General features: G+C 42.1%; 1 protein-coding gene across 13 annotated transcripts in view; it reads left to right on the forward strand.

Annotated features, from left to right (window-relative positions):
- Window positions 1–17,544, forward strand: part of veph1 (ventricular zone expressed PH domain-containing 1) — a 227,317-nt gene that overhangs the window by 11,689 nt on the left and 198,084 nt on the right. For all 13 annotated transcript variants that reach the window (XR_012098357.1, XR_012098358.1, XR_012098359.1 and 10 more), the window contains exons 2-3: window positions 11,911–12,185; window positions 16,188–16,403. Coding sequence is in view for 9 of the 13 variants with exons in the window: in XM_073041043.1 (XP_072897144.1) it covers window positions 12,048–12,185; window positions 16,188–16,403 (354 nt within the window). In the remaining 4 variants the exon portion in view is untranslated. The remainder of the gene's footprint in view (window positions 1–11,910; window positions 12,186–16,187; window positions 16,404–17,544) is intronic.

The raw sequence follows: 17,544 nt of genomic DNA on the forward strand, positions 1-17,544 counted from the left end.
ATTTACTTTAGTGACATTTAACAAACCCTTAAGATAGGCACATGGATGACAGAACAATGGAGGGCTATGAAGGAGCAAAAGTTTAAAAAGTTGGTACCAAAGGACCTGTACTGTGCTATAGTATTCTATAATCCCACTGTCAAATCTACAGTGAGGGATTTGATCATGTAGCCAGCAAGAGAAGACTGATGGTTATGCCCAGTAGATTGGTTGCTGCACCAACAGAGCTTCCAGAAAGTCCATGGTCAAGTGCAGGAGCCTGGTGGAGTCCAGCAGCAGCTGGGAATAGAGCACTTAGTTGGAGCCCATCCTTTCCGGCATGAAGCAGTGGAGACCTCCACTGTGGGGGAAGCAGCATTTTGTGGCTGATGCCTCCGCTCTCATCAGAATATTGGATGGCTGTTGTGGAGGTGTGTTTAGAGCGTCTTTGGAGGAGGTCAGAGTAGTCAACCAACCAGTAATTCAGCTGCAGCTTCACACCAGGGTGTTGGAGTAGCAGTGGTACAACAATTTGCCGTCATCTCCAATCCCAGCATTACCCCTCTGTCAGTGACCTTGTTGCTGCCTTTCAGCCAATCAGGCTAACGGCTAAGGTGGGGCTGTTCAGTCTGAAGTTAAGCCTACTAGGTGTCATCCTGCAGGGACATCTGCAGTCTTATCCACAGTTGCTCAGTAGTTTTACCCCCAGACAAGTTGTGTCATAGATAAAAGGACATGGAAATTACAAGGTGATGAGATGACATTTGGATTTTTGTTTGTATTCTCTGGTCTAAAGTTGCCAGGGCTTGCTTTGCTTTAATTTTTGCAGTATGGCTGGGCAGGCCCTGTGCTGGGTCAACAAAATGGAAGGTACTTTGTGAGCAAGTCAGAAGTTCGCAGAAGTTCGCTGACGACATGGCCATAGTGGGGTGTGTCAGGAATGGACAGGAGGAGGAGTATAGGAAACTGATACAGGACTTTGTGATATGGTGCAACTCAAACTACCTGCGTCTCAATATCACCAAGACCAAGGAGATGGTGGTGGACTTTAGGAGATCTAGGCCTCATATGGAGCCAGTGATCATTAATGGAGAGTGTGTGGAGCAGGTTAAGACCTACAACTATCTGGGAGTACAGTTAGACGAGAAGCTAGACTGGACTGCCAACACAGATGCCTTGTGCAGGAAGGCACAGAGTCGACTGTACTTCCTTAGAAGGTTGGCGTCATTCAATGTCTGTAGTGAGATGCTGAAGATGTTCTATAGGTCAGTTGTGGAGAGCGCCCTCTTCTTTGTGGTGGCGTGTTGGGGAGGCAGCATTAAGAAGAGGGACGCCTCACGTCTTAATAAGCTGGTAAGGAAGGCGGGCTCTGTCGTGGGCAAAGTACTGGAGAGTATAACATCGGTAGCTGAGCGAAGGGCGCTGAGTAGGCTACGGTCAATTATGGAAAACCCTGAACATCCTCTACATAGCACCATCCGGAGACAGAGAAGCAGTTTCAGCGACAGGTTGCTATCGATGCAATGCTCCTCAGACAGGATGAAGAGGTCAATACTCCCCAATGCCATTAGGCTTTACAATTCAACCGCCAGGAGTAAGATATGTTAAAATGCCGGGGTTGATTGTATTTAATGTATTTAAGTAAACTACTTAAGAACTTTTTAAAAGCTATTATTAATGCTTTTTGAGAGAGTGATTTAGAGGCATATCATATTTTTACTGAGTTAAGTATTGTATGAAATTAGTTTTGCTACAAGTGTATGGGACATTGGAAAAAATGTTGAATTTCCCCATGGGGATGAATAAAGTATCTATCTATCTATCTATCTATCAATTAATAGAAGAGCATTGAAGGTTATGTTCATTGGTATGACTGTAAGATTGGTTAATCACAGGCTAAACAATACTGCTCACTGCTCAGCTATTGAGAAGTGAGGTTATGCAACATTTTGTCATCTAGTGAGCGCGACAAGACTCCCTCTAGTGAGCATTCAAGGGCAGTCCAGGCAGCAGAAAGTCTGTTTTAATTAAACAGTGGTTTTGTTCTGTCATTGTAGATGGAAGTACGGACACTATTGGAGGCTGGATTTGTATGCTGTGTGGATAAGCTTCAGGTTCCAAACGCTTTACTTTGCTCTGAAATCTCAGTCTTGCATGGTACTTTGTACTTTTCCAGTAGTTATGGTCAAAATGACAATAAAAGTGACTTGACTTGCAAAGGCTGGATCCTGGTCCACCAATGGACTGTCGGCATAGGACAAAGAAGGTTTAGACAATGCCACTCAACGCCATTGAGAATCATATAACCAGTCAGTTATAGGCTCGCTCAGCTTGCTACCGTCTTGGAACAGTCTGCCTCCGATCTGGTTTGTGCAATGTCAGTTGTTAAATTGGCATGCAGTATTTCTCCCGCTTAGAAAGGGCTCAACATACAGAACTTGACAGCAGCCATCACTTTGTTAATCTCAGGCACTCTGACGATTGTCCTGGCATAGTTTTGGGGTTGGAGTTGTGGTCACAATAAGTGGTACGTCTCAGCAAGGCTCCATTAGTGAACCAGGGGGTGCTTCATGCATTGTAATTTGAATTTTTCAAGACAACCTTTGGTGAATAAACCTTTTGCTAAGGGTCCTTATGTCTCTGTGGGTCCTGTTATGTTTCGTAACTCCAGAAACTAATTGAAATAAAACACAGGAGCTGGGATATTTATCTACTTAGTTTTTCTTTTTCTTTCCTTTTTTATCGTGAGGCGTTCACATATGACATGCTGCTGTAATGACTTAAGCCATTTACGTACTTCCTATATATAACCCATAATGAATCATATAAACAATGGATGCTTAGTCAAACAATATATACCATATTACTCAAATATTACTGAGATATTAAATACATTGCACCCCTCCCTGTTTAGCTATAAACTGCCTCAATATTTAGGCTCATGTATAGGTAGAGAGTGCCCAGGACTTTTGCACAGTACTGTATTTGTCAATATGAAGCAGAGTGCGAGTTTGTAAATATGGTGAGAGCAGAGGATGTTGGGAATGGTGAGGGTGGAGTGCCAAGGGAGGGGTGTGGGATAGGTAGCAGAGGAGTGCCAGGGCAGGGGGTGGCACAGGTGCAGACTCACCTAACCTTAAGACGCCAGGCATGGTCACTTGATTCCAAACAATTGGTTTATTGATCATCACAGAATGTTTCTCTGGTGCTGCCCACTCCCTCCCCTCTCTCCTTTTTCCCTGCTATGATTCTCCTCTCCCTGCTCCCTTCCTACTCTCAGCCCACAATAGAGACCCATATCAGAATCAGGGTTATTATGACTCGAACGTTATGCAATTTTTTTTTGGTGATAGCTGTACAGTGCAATACTTCAAATTACTACCATGCTGTGCAATAGTAATAGATGTGGCAATCCCAAATGGCAGTAACAAAGAAATGAAAGAAGTTGGGGAAATACCAAGGCTTGAAAGAGCAGACAGAAAGGATGTGCAAGTTTAAAGCCAGAGTACTCCCGATGGTGATAGGAGCACTTGGGGATGAGACCCCTGGACTGGGAGAGTGGCTCCAACAAATGCTGGGAACAATGCCGAGACCTCAGTTCAGAAGAGCCCACTATTAATACATGTATATTATAGTAAATTATCCCATTATGGCCCAAGGATTTAATTGCTATGGAGAATTTCTTAGTCATGTGTGTTAACATCTTTCCTGACAAGGGGGCTCACTGTGGTTGACAGGTGAGACTTGTGGTTGTGAAACAACCTCAGGTTCTGGAGCCTTCTCTGTGCTAGTTGTAGAAGTTGACTCTTGGACTGCAGGAAGTGGTTCTGACAGCTCTGAACACTTTTTAGCAATTAACACTGCTCTCATGAACTAATTGATATGTCATCTCCAGATGATATTGGATGCAATCTCCTTTACGGAGGAGAATAGTCCAGTTCTGTCCTTAAGCTTTCCAAGTACCACCTTTGATCATCATGTCATCCCTTGCCTGGACTGCTTGTCCAAGAGTGAAACAGCGAGCCTCCTTACATGAGTTGCCCTCAGTTCGTCTCAGCGGTTTGTTTTGCATACGGCTCCAGAGATTGGAGATCCAAGCGTGAGCTCAAGAGACAACTCATTACTGTTGAGTTGTTGGGAGTGGAGTGTGCTGCACTGTGATATGGATGAGGATATTGGCAAGCTTCTGATACTGTGCAGTGAGTTCTGCTGACATTGCTCACACTGCATTCTTTAGACTGGACAAACCTTTCCACCAGACCATCGTAGCTGGGTGGTTTGGTGCAGATGTAATATGTCTTACCCCATTCATTTTCGGGAATGACTGAAACTGTTCTGCAACAAACTCTGGTCCATTGTCACTGAATAAAGTGTTCTGGAACAACAGTTGTAGAGAAGAGGCTTCTCAGCACATCTACAGTATGCGAGGCTGTGGTGGAGACTATCGGGAACAGTTCTGGCCACTTTGTAGCTGCATCCACTGCTACCGAGAACTTGATGCCCATGAGTGTCCAGTAAAATCCACGTGACCCCTCTGCCAGGGCAACGCAGACCATTCCCAGGGATGGAGAGGCACTGCTCTTGGTCATTTCTGAATGTGTTGGCATCCTGAACAGTGCATGGCAAGCTGCTGGATCCACTGATCTACTCCAGGCCATCAGACAAAGCTTTGAGTCAATGCTTTCATATTAACCATGCCTAGATGACCAGCATGTAGCTCCTCCAACACTTCAGAGCTCAGCTTGGATGATACAGCAGCTCTCAATCTCTGTCAGGGGCAAGTTTCTCCCATAAAAATGGGGGAACTGGAATATCTGCTGCACATTCCAGCCATTTTGGGTTGCCGTGTAGACCTGAGACAGTGTGGGGTCTTTTCTGGTTTCACTTTGGATCTCTACCGAAGAGCCGTCGATGTTCAGTGGGGAGTGGTCGCTCCGTGCCCTCCTGAAGTCAACAACCATCTTTTTTGTTTTGTTAACGATCAGAGACAAGTTGTTGGCTCTGCACCAGTCCGTTAGCCGCTGCACCTCCTCTCTGTATGCTGACTCATCGTTCTTGCTGATGAGACCCAGCATGGTCGTGTCATCGGCGAACTTTATGATGTGGTTCGAGCTGTGTGTTGCAGCACAGTCGTGGGTCAGCAGAGTGAACAGCAGTGGACTGAGCACACAGCCCTGGGGAGCCCCCGTGCTCAGTGTGATGGTGTTGGAGATGCTGCTCCCGATCCGGACTGACTGAGGTCTCCCAGTCAGGAAGTCTAGGATCCAGTTGCAGAGGGAGGTGTTCAGGCCCAGTAGGCTTAGCTTTCCAATCAGTTTCTGAGGAATGATCGTGTTGAATGCTGAACTGAAGTCAATGAACAGCATTTTGTCCAGGTGGGTTAGGGGCAGGTGGAGGGTGATGGCAATGGTGTCATCTGTTGAATGGTTGGGACCGTACGCGAACTGTAGGGGGTCCAGTGAGGGGGGCAGCAGGGTCTTGATATGCCTCATGACGAACCTCTCGAAACACTTCATGATGATGGATGTGAGTGCAACGGGATGGTAGTTATTTAGGCAGGACACTGAAGACTTCTTCGGCACAGGGACGATGGTGGTGACAATGGCCCCGCCCATGAGAGGGATACTGATTCGGAGGAGGATGATCTGGATGTGTGGGACATGCTGCCTTTTGTTAACTCCCATTGATTGAGGACGAGACTCCTAGCCCTCCCACTGAGGTGAGGTGAGGGGGGCTATTGGTGAGCAGTCTGGGATACAGCAGGACCCTGAAGAAGAGGAGGCTGGGCCTGGAATGAAACAGAGGGCTCCGAGTTGCAGGAGTTTTGAGTGATAGATCGAAGGAGGTTCCGCCAGGCAGACCCGAAGTATGGCCAGTAGCGTCTGAGCCGGAAGAGTTAGGTGAGGAGTTATGGATGTCTCAGAGAATTAGGAAACCACCGGATAGGTTGGCCTATTTAGCGCCTGGGGAACGGTATGATTTCTACTGTTTTGGGGAGCTATGCCACTGCTTTCTGCAACTGGATTGGGCTTTGTATTTTGCAGGAATTATCTCAACGTCACGAGAGCATGACTAAATTTGGTGGGGGGAGAATATAATGGTTTCTCAGTAATGTTAACTGCTGAGGTAATGGTTTTTCTGTAGCAGCAATAACTACTGACAACGGGTGGCTAACCAATGGGAGAAATGTTATTCTTTCTTGTATGTCTGGGAGCAGGGTTTTTCGTGGGCTTTCGGTCAAGGAAAGTGAAGAGGAAGGATGAGTGTAGAGAGCGCTCAGTGATCACTGGACGGAGTATACGGGAATTCGAGGGTCCAGAGGTCGGTGACATTTCAGCAGAGGCCATTTATGGAGGAATACCTGAGGCGTGAGCTCCAATGATTTTTGTGCACAAACTATTTAATAAAAGTGGTGCCTTTTTCTTTTATATTCTGTTTCTCTACTAACCAAGTAGCAAAGTACAAGTTATAAAGTGCAAATCATTTAATTGCACATTGTGTACTGTCTGATATTTTGCGTTGGGGGTTTGTACTGGGGTGCATTACACAGCATCCACCCAAACTTGAATACCCTGTTTGGCGGGGCTGAAAGCTGATGCCCCTAGACGATCGTGAGCAGTAAGCCAGGCGAGCTACATATAGATAGAAAAGGAGGTAATGGGTGGGGGGAGAACAGTGCTGTTATTCAGGGACAATATCACGGCTGCATTCAAAGGGGATATCATGGAGGCTCAGCCACTGAATCTGCAAGGATGGAACAATAGAAGATAGATGCAGTCACTCTAATGGGATTAGTGCAGAGTCCCTCCCCACCCGATGCACCATCAATAACTCTCGGAGACGGGAGGCAGACGATAGGCTTTTATTAGCTGCAAGAAACCACCACACAACATACTGGAGATTGAGGGGGGAGCAGTGCCTCCAACCACCTTTATACAGGGGTTTGTGGGAGGAGCCACAGGAGCAGTCAGCAGAGGGGTGTGTCCAGACAGGTATATGTAGTTCACCACACCACCTCCAATAGCTATTGCAATATTGAGGAACAAATGTTCAGACGGATTTGTAAGATGTAAAAACAACAAAGTTGTTATTGTGGGTGTCTTCAACTTCCCAAGTATAGATTGGGATGAAGGTTTTTCAATGAGGCAGAATCTGGTGCACCCAGGAGGATTTCTTAAATCCTCCAACAAGAGGAGGGTCTGTACTGGCCAACAAGCCTGGCCAGGTAACTGGCTTCTCAGAGCAGAACAGTTAGTGAACAGTGACCATAATTCTTTAAGTTTTAAGATAGCTGTAGGTAAGGATCAGTATGTACTTTGTGGGAGAGAATTCAATTGGAGCAGGGGAAATCATGAGGGTTGGGTAGGAACTAGGGGCAGTTAATTGGGAATCCCTGCTATTGGGGAAGTTCATATTTGACATGTGGACAATGTTTAAAGACCAACTGCATGGAGTACAACACATATGTTCCAATAAAAAGGAAGGATAAGGTCAGGGAACCTTGGATGTTGATAGAGGTGGTGAGTTAAGTCAAAAAGAAAAAGGAAGCGTATGTAAGGGTTAGAAAGCTAAAATCAATCAGTCTTGAGGTCACAAAGACAGAAAAGAATCCAAGGGAATTAGGAAAACCAGGAAGGATTGTGATTGGGAAATTGAATTAAAGAGAATCCCAAAGCATTCTATATGTACATCAAGTGCAAGAGGATATCCAGGGAGTGGATAGGACTGTTGTGTGTTTAATATTTCAGTGAGTAATATTGTAAATATATTGTTTGAATATGCATTCTTTATTTGTTTAAATAATTCATTATGGGTTAAATGTCAAAATACGTGAAGTGCGTATGTCATGACGCTACCACATGATACGTGTGCTCCTGGCTTAAAGTAAAAACAAAACTTAGATACGTTATTCCCGGCTCCATTGTTTTTGCTTTCAATTAGTTTAATGTTTTGAATATAACAAGGACCACACAAGGATAAAGGAGGCAATGTGTGCTTGGAGGCGGAGGATATGGATGAGGCCCTAAATGAGTACTTTGCACCAAGGAGAAGGATAGGGAGATTGGTGTTGAGCGTGGTTAATTTGCTAAGGCATTTCAAGATAAAGGGCAAATTAGTGTGGTATCTCTTAAATAATATTAAAGTGGATAAGTCCCTAGCGTGTGATGTGATGTACCCCTGGTTGTTGAGAGAGGCCAGAGATGAGAATTTTGGGGCCTTGACCAAGATCTCTTTGTCCTTTGTAGCCACTGGTGAGGTCCCAGTGGACTGGTAAGCAGGTAATTTTCCAAGATGGCGGCGTGACGCAGCTTGCAGCAGCCACTCTGGAGCTGATTATCTGTTATTTGTGAAGCGGGGTGCCGTGCGCAATCATAATCGATTGAAAACGGACGTGGGAGCACAGAGGAACATCAGGAAATCTCCAGGAAGACCTTCTTCGTTGCTGCTGTGAGGTCCGGGTCTCTGCTGGGAAGAACAGGCCCCCAGTCCTCGGGGTCGCATTGCCGATGGCCGTTGGCGGGGCCATCTTAATACGCTCGGCAGAGGATGGTGCTCAGAGAAGCTGTGCCAGAGGGGATGGTCGTCGGCTCGGAGGTTCAACGGACTCGGGGTCCGCAGTGGTCAGGTCGCTTTCATTGTGTGCTGCGTCTGCAAGGCTGAGTCGGGCAGCGCCGTGGAAGTCCATAGTGGGGGTATTCCCTTCTGCCGCCGGCGTGGGATGGCGAGTCTGTTGGGACCCTGGGGACTTGTGGAAACTGTGTGGTGGCTTCTTTTTAACTTATAGTCCTTTAACATCTTTGGACTATTTTCACTGTGCCCATGGTCTGTTTTTTTTTATCAATTATGCTATTGTTTGCACTGTTGTAACTATATGTTGTAACTATGTGGTTTTGTGTAGGTCTTGTAGCTTTAGTTTTTGGTCTTGTTTGTCTGGGGATTTGGAGCTCCTTTCCGGGGAACGCGCTAAGACGGTAGCGCGATATTAATATGTAGCAGCCTCTCCAGACTCTGGATTGGGGATTGCCAAACGTTATGTGGATTTTCTAGTGTAGTCTGTTTCGTCATATGCTTTTGTGATATCATTCTGGAGGAACGTTGTCTCATTTTTTAACTGCATTGCATTTGTGGTTTCTAAATGACAATAAACTGAATCTGAACCTGTAATGTTGTTTTGTTATTAAAGAAGAGAAATGTGATAATCCTAGAAATGAAAGACCTGTGAGTCCATTTTGATGGTAGGGAAGACATTGGTGAGGACTTTTCGGGATAGGATTTAAGAGGATTTGGAAAACTTTGACCGAATGGGGACAGTTAGCATAGTCTTGTGTGGGGCAACTCGTGCCTTACTAATTTGACTGAGCTTTTTGAGAGGTAATTGATAAAGGTAGAGCTGTTGATGATGTTTACATGGATTTTACTAAGGTTTTTGACAGTCATCATGGAAGGCTCAACCAGAACCTTAAGATGCATGAGATCCTTGGTGAATTGTCCATTTGGATTCAGAATTGGTTTGCCTATAGATGGCAGAGGGCAGTAGTCAATGGTACTTATTCCGGTCAGAGGTCTGTGACTGGTGGTCTTTTGCAGAGTTCTGTACTGGGACCTCTGCTGTTTGTGATATGTGTTTGACATGGATAAGAACATACAGTAGATGGGTGAGTTAGTAAGCTTGCATATGATGTGAAGATTAGAAATGTGTCTAGTATAGAAAACTGGCAAAGAATATAGCAACATATAGATCATTTGCTGCTATGGGCAGAGAAATGGCCAATGGAGTTTAACTCTACAAAATGTGAAGATTTGCACTTTAGAAGACAGCATTCGCTTAATGGTGAGATCCTTAGCAGTACTGATGAGCAGAGGGATCGCCGGGGTTCAATTTCTTAACTCCTTGAGAGTGGCTACGCAGTTGATAAGGTGGTTAAGAAAGCAAATAGCATGCTTCCCTTTATTAGTCAAGGAACTGAGTTTTGAGTCAGGAAAGTACAGTATGTTGCAGATTGGCCACATCTGGAGTATTGCATAGTCTGGTCACGCCATTTTAGGGAGAATGTCAAAGCTTTGGAAAGTGTGCAGAAGACGTTTACCGGGATGCTGCTTGAATTAGAGGGCAAATGCTATAAGAAGGTAGATCAAGTTAGGGTGTTTTTTTTCTGGAACAGTGGAAGCTGAGGGGAGATCTAATAGAGGTTTATAAGATTATGAGAGGTATAGATAGAGTAGACAGTATCTTTTCCCAGGGTTAAAACTAGAGGGCATACATTTAAGACGGAAAAAGTTAAGCTCAAAGGAGATGTGTGGGGTAAGTTTTGTTTGACACAGAGAGTGGTGGACGTCTGGAATGCGCTATCTGGGGTAGTGTTGGAGGCAAATATGATAGAGGCATTTAAGAGGCTCTGAGATGGGCACAGAATGTGCTGGAAATGTAAAGTTATGGACATTCTGTAGGCAGAAGGGATTGTCAATCTGGGCATTTGATTACGAAATCAGTTGGGCACAACAATGTTCATGTGCTGTACTCTTCTAGGTTCTAATATTGTGGGAGCTCGTTGGTATGTAGGGCAGAGCCACCCATGGGTCAGGTGTTTGTAACCCAGGGATGGACTGTAATTCAGTAGGTGAGTGATAAATTCAGAGTGCTGTCAAGAAAAAATAGATTTTCCTTGCTTTGAAATAATGCCACAATATGATGATATGTTAAATGTTAACTTAAGTGTTAATATAATATTAGTCATTGTTATAGGCTGAAAGTATGAGGTGGTCTTAAATAAGCTTGGATAAAAAAGAGAAGTTTTGTTTTATGGAGTAGTTGCATTGCATAAATCATATTTAACTTTTGATTGTCTTGCTCTTTTATTTAGTTGCAGAGCTCATCTCAAGTAGGGAAAGCAGAAGGCTTCTTGTATCCTGCAGTCATTCCAAATGTAATCCTGCCCTTTCTTTGGAATAAGGCTTGATCGTGACTCTTATCTTTTGTTTCTCTTCTCAGAAACAGCAGCTATGTCTATTCACATATTAGTTCCTGTTTGTTATCCAAAGGTGTATTCATTTTCAGACCAGTTTCATTTCGGGATAATACAGTTGTTTTGTTATGAATTTGTCAAATGCCCCTGAACTAGTTGTCCACTTGTTTCTCACTTCATCGCTCACTTGCTTATCACTAAGCTCCTTAAAGTGCAGTTCATCATATTTCACTGCAGCCTGTATTTTATAAATAGATTTCTCAGAGTGACACTTACATTTTTTTAAACTTTGGTGATTAAGAAAATAATTTTTGAACTCCCTAGTAAAGATCAGTCTAGCTGGAGTTTTCAGGCAGCAGGTGCTATCAAAAATGGAGGGCTGCGTAAGACGTAATGATGTGGAGATCTATTTGGACTGATTTGATTTCAAGTGACAGACTGACCAAGCAATTTGAGTGTTATTTTGGTGTTGAGCTAAAGTGAGTGAGCTTTGTGCGCTGATGTCCAGAGCACAAAAGTAACATTGCAACCTTCAGACCTTTTAAGAAACTTTTTGAAGTTTCAGCAGAGTCATTCAGCAGAAATTACTTCCACATCAGCTTTGTGCCGTTTCATTTGTTTGAAATTGGAAGCAAAGTTGAACATTTGAACCAATGGACATTAAACCAAGTCTCTGATTGTCTATTTGTGTGAGTGAATGATCCAACAGCACTATTCAAATAAGGCTAGGGAAGGTTTTTTATTGTGTCCAGTGTTTATTTCATAGGCAGCATCTATAAAATAGAAAATCTATTTTTTTGTCACTGTTAGTGAAATTTGCAGTCTGCATTTTGGCTATATTGTCATAAATGTTATAATTTGAAATGTTATTTTATTGACATTACATCCATTCCAAATATTTATATTCATATCCATGATGATTTGTACTTTAAAACAAATTCCTTACTCTTGAATTCTTATATTTTAGGTAAGAGGTGAGAGAATGGAATATAATTTTAACAGATATGAACACCAAATGACTTTAACATTTGGTCATTATTCTTAAACTCTGAAGAAGTTTACTACTCTTGATGGAGTTTCTACACTGAACTGAACAACTCCAGCATGCATCAGCTTTTAAGTGTGGTGCTGGGTCAGAGGGATCTGTCTCGAGCTGGAGATCTGTTCTCCTTGGATGATACTGAAATCGAAGATTGCCTGTCAGAAGCTCTTGAACAAATAAGAGAAATATCTTCCTCACCAGTAAGTGCCAATTATCTTTTTAGTGATCTAATTTAGAACAGCATATTTCAAGTTCTGTATTCAGATTACATGTGAGAACTTTAAAATAAAATGCAACTGATGTGGGTGTTTTCATGTGTTTCAGATATTTGCTATAATTTAAAAATCAATTGGCAAACTGAAATACTTCAGGTAGCTTGTTTCAGTAACTTTGAGGATGTTGTCAATAGTATTAGCAACATATCTATAACTGGTGCATTGGTGTCTTGTCTTTACAGTTTCAATCAGTACAGACCTGAAGTTGAGAAGAGCTGATTTGAAACTTCCCAATTTTTCAGAATAAAACTGGAAAGGGCCAATTAACTAGCACACATTTGTACTAATACAGATACTACATACAGTAGATCTTTTCTATTCACACCCAGTTTTGATCAACTACACACCCACTCGGACCAACCACCTCTCCAACAATCTGATTCTTAATTCTTACCACCTGCAAAAGATTGACCTATTGACAGTGAACAGTTCACACAATTACCATACCAACTACTCATCTGTCTGTTGGAGGAAGCAATAACATCTGGAGGGAACCAATATTGTCACAGGAAGATAACATTCAAATAAAAACACTAAAGTACTCCCAGTTTAAAAAAAATTCAAATGAAAAAGCTTATTGGATATTTTACTGCTTAAATAAAATACCTTGAAATTATTTAAAACAGTATTTTTATTCTGTTATCCTAAACACATTCGGATAGACTAGCAGACTCTTACTAGAGTCTCCTACTAGAGATTCTGGGAGCTCTTCATGTCAGTTTAATTCAAAGGGAGAGTATTCACTGTGCCTCCTTGGACCTGCCCCAGATTCTCCAGCTATTTTTAAAAAGTATGAATGAAGGGCATTTTATCCAAATTTCCATGAGGATTCCAGTAGCGGAGCTCAGCTTGTTGCTTACTGGTGAACCGCTGCCAACAGCGTTCAGATTCCAACACACGTACAAGCTTCACATGATAACAGTGCCAAACTCTGACAGTTTAGCCTTTGTTCTCTCGAAATTTGGGTTGTCATTCTCAAGTTACTATTTGCAATAAACTATTGTTGAAAGGTGATTTCATCATGGATATTCTTTAATCCTATTTTTGCTGAAAGCTCACTTGGCTAGACATCAAGCCGTTTTCCTTTAATAGATAGTGCTCACATCTTCCTTGAAAAACATCAGATCACTTTATCTTCACTCTAAATGAGCTGTTTATCAGTTTGGTGTTGCCAGGATTTCCCCAGAAAAGTGATGATTTTCTGGCAGAGAAACACAATAAGTGGATATTTTTCAGGTTAGAGGGTGGTGATTTCTGCAGTGCCCTGAAGATCAGTGCTGGTATCCCTCTTCTCTCCTGCCCATTACCTCTCTCTTGTTTCCCCCTCTATTCCATGGTCCTTCATATCAGTTTCCTTCTCCTTCAGTTCCTCAGCTTTTCCACATACCACCTCCTGACTTCTCACGTCAACCCCACCCACCAATCTTCCCCCTCAATTGGTCTCACCGATCACCTGCCAGCTTGTAGCTCCCAACTCCACCCACCTTCCTGTTCTGGCTTCTGCTCCCTTCTATTCTTGTCCTGATTTAGGATCTCAGCCTGAAACATCAACTGTCTATTTCCCTCCATTTTTACTGCCTGACCTGCCGAGTTCATCCAGCATTTTGTGTGTTGCTCTAAGATCAGTTCTCCATAATTTACTATTGATGTTAACAACCTGGAGGAGGAGGCCCAATGACAGATTCCCAAGTTTGCCAATGATACAAAAACAGATGAGAGGCCATGCTGTGATGAGGATATCTGGACTCAACAACAGGGCATAAATACTGTAGATTAAATTACTGGGCAAACCTTGGCAACTGGAGTTTAATGTGAGGAATGTCTGAGGTAATACACTTCCTGCAGGAGGAATCGGCATAGATAGAGATTGCAAATGAGTGAACTGCAAGGGGATCTAGGTGTTCTTCTGCAGAAGATTGATAGCGTGTAAATGCAGCAAATAGTTGGGCACTTGGCTTAGTGACTTTTATTCCAAGATGGACGGGGTTGGAGTTTAGAAATACGCAAGTATTGGTACTGTCGTACCTGGTGTTGGTTGAGGCCACATCTGAAGGTAATATAAGCAGTTTTGTTACCCTTGTTTAAGAAAGGATATTCTAGCATTGGTGGTGTCAAAAAGAAAGATTCATTGGGTTAATTCCTGGGATGAGAGGGTTGTCCTGTCACAAGTTTTGAAGGAAGGTCTTATTCAACACACAAAATTCTAAGGGCTCATGGCAAGTTAAATGATGAGCTGTTTCAGCTAGTGGGTGAATCCCAAATTGTATTTACAAGATAATGGGATAGTCATTTAAAATGGGGGGAATACAGCTTGTGAATTGTCAGTAGCAGGATGCTCTTGAGGTTAAATAATTGGCAATATTTAAAGTGGAGCTAGGTAAGTTTTGAAAGATTGGGAATTGAGAGCTGTGAGCAACTGATGCTGAAGGTTAGATGGATTTGGGGCTGATATCACTGATTATATTGAGGAGTCAGTCAGGCTTGAGGAGGCCAGGTATTGGTCTATTCCTGTTTTTTTAAAATGTATTCTTGTGTTCTACAAGCCTGATTTTCAATGGAGCCCTGTCAGGATCAACTGTGTATGTTCTCTGATGGATGGCCAATTCGTAGCTCTTTCAATTCAAGGTAACATTTGAATGATCTCCATCTATGTATTTCTGCACAGCTCAGTCTGTGTGAGTGTGTGGATAGGGATAGGGAATGGTGAAAGACAAACATTCAGACCCTAACACTCAATCACTCCCAAATAACCACAAATAGTTTCTTTCCAACAGAAATCTTATCAGCTGATATATGGAAGTGATTTTGTTAATGGATGCTATAGCAGAGTCACACTTTTTTTACTGGTGTGATGGAATGTATTTATCATTCAGTGACTATAACATTAAGAACTCTGCTGCCTCTAGCTTGGCATAGATGAATTGTTAAATAAATGCAATGGGGCAGAACTTGCTGACACAGATCCCTGGCCAGATCTGCTGCTTCTGGTCTCTACATCTCCATGTTAGATGTGAAGACACTAACCAGTTGGTCCAAATGATCCTGAACTCCAGCCTCATGGTCTGTGAGGCAACAGGGCTTCTGGTGATATAGTGAAGTAACTTTCCCAGAATGTGTTTTGAAAGATCTATGATCTGAGATCTGTCGAAACTGTCTTCAGCTTGGCTAACTGTGCAGGCTGTGTCTAATTGTAATAGTTTATTAATTCCGCTGATATTCAGAGTTATTTTAAAAACTACTAAAATTGAAGTAATTTCTAAAATTAATTTCATTCACTTTAAAATATGAGTTGGCCAAAAACCATAAACCAAAGGCCTTTTTCTATGCTATTTAACTTTATAAATAAATAATTATAACCATTAAATTAAAATAACAATCCTTAAAAGAAATTAACCACTGATTACTCTCTGGCACCCAAAAAATTAACTAAGTATTTGAATGTTAATTACCTGAAAAAAATTATTGCAAGGATTTTGAAATAAATATTATTTTAATATTTTAGTGTTTCAATTTTCCTTCTATGTTATGTTGATGTTCAAGGAGTTAGTCTCCTTAGAATTGTTTTTTTTTTAAAAAAGCAAGTTTGTTTTATTCAACACCCTTATTTGCTATTTGTAAGAATTGCTTAATGTGATTAGGCATCTGCCTGGCATCATGACATTTTCTGCTTAAGAGCTGATGGTGGACATTGAATCTGTAGTACAGAACACTGGATCACTTGTGAGCAGTGGTGAGAGCTGTCAGTTCATCACTGATCATATAATCCAAGAACTTATATTCCAAAGGGTGAGACAACATGGGTTAACATATCTAAGTCAGAATAGAAACTGATTTTGGCTACAGTGTTGTTCAGTGATCAGGAAAATTAAGTTGTTTTATTTTGCATCTTAACGAAAAAAAACCTACGATTTTTTTTCTTTTTGCCAGGACTATCTGACCAATGACAATGATCAGGCAGTGGTAGAAATCTGCATTACTCGAATCACCACTGCCATCAGGAAGACAAAATCTATTGAGAACCATGGAAAGGCTCTGGTAACATTGTGGGAATCTTGCTTGGAGCATAATTTGAAACCAGTCAGTAAGGATGAAGACACTCCACATGCTAAAATTGTTTCTGATGTGATGAGCTGCATCTTTCAAGTGAGTTTTGTTGTGTATGCTTGTGCAAAAAAAATCAAAGGTTGCAGTTATGTATTCAAGCAGCGCGCACAAAATTGTGGAGGAACTCAGCAGGCCAGGCAGCGTCTTTGGAAAAGTGTAAACATCAATGTTTCAGGCCAAGAGCCTTCATCAGGACCAGATAATCGAAGAATTTATATTCCAAAGGTTGAGACATCACAGTCCTGATAAAGGGTCTTGACCCGATACATCGCTGCTTACTCTTTTCCATAGACGCAGCCCAACCTGCTGAGCTCTCATTTTGCGTGTGTGGCTTGGATTTCCAGCATCTGATGATTTTCTCTTGTTAGTTTATATTTTTATGTTTGTTTTGATCCCAAAATATGGTAAAAATATTTTCAAACAGTAACGAGACTTAGTAGGTTGATTAAAGTTTTGTTTGATCTTTTTCCTGTAAACAGCACTGAGTACCAAATGCCTCTGATTTAAAATGAATACTGAGGTGTGAAGTTATCTGCTCTGCCCATTCAATGCTGTATAATTGGGTTCTATACGAGTATAAGATTAATTTTAATATACTATATTTCATGGTCTAAGTTCCTGGACTTGGTTAAGGATGCTGATAGATATGCTGAGAATTCCAATTGACCAGTAAGAATGGAGCATTTACTGTGTAGAGCTAGAGTCTTGCATTTTGAGGCATAAATACAAAAGGGATGTTACTAGTTTGATGCCATACTTAAAAATGAAAATTCATCTGACACTGTTTTGATGATACAAAGGTAAATGGTATAAACTATTCATTCTTGGCAAGTCTGTTTAAAATAAACGTTAATTCTAGGGGACAATCCTGTGCAAATACACATCTAAATTTGGGCAAAGCTCCACTTTCCTCAGCAGGACTCAGTGTGAAATAATAGTTTAATCCAGCACTGCCTGTTCTGTATTGTTCAAATTGCTAGTGATTGGTTAATATCTGTGGTTGTATTTGTGTGCTGTCAGGGTCCCAGCAGCCTGTGGGACAATGTCAAACTAAAACCAGTCTTTAGAATGTAGGTACGTAAGAAGTGGGTGTGTGTGTGTAGCCATTTGGCCTTCAAGCCTGGTCAGCAGTTCAAGGTGGAGATTTTCTTAACCTTGTTGCCAGATTTATCTAACTTGA

Source organism: Hemitrygon akajei, chromosome 3, assembly GCF_048418815.1.
Source record: "Hemitrygon akajei chromosome 3, sHemAka1.3, whole genome shotgun sequence".
NCBI lineage: Eukaryota > Metazoa > Chordata > Chondrichthyes > Myliobatiformes > Dasyatidae > Hemitrygon > Hemitrygon akajei.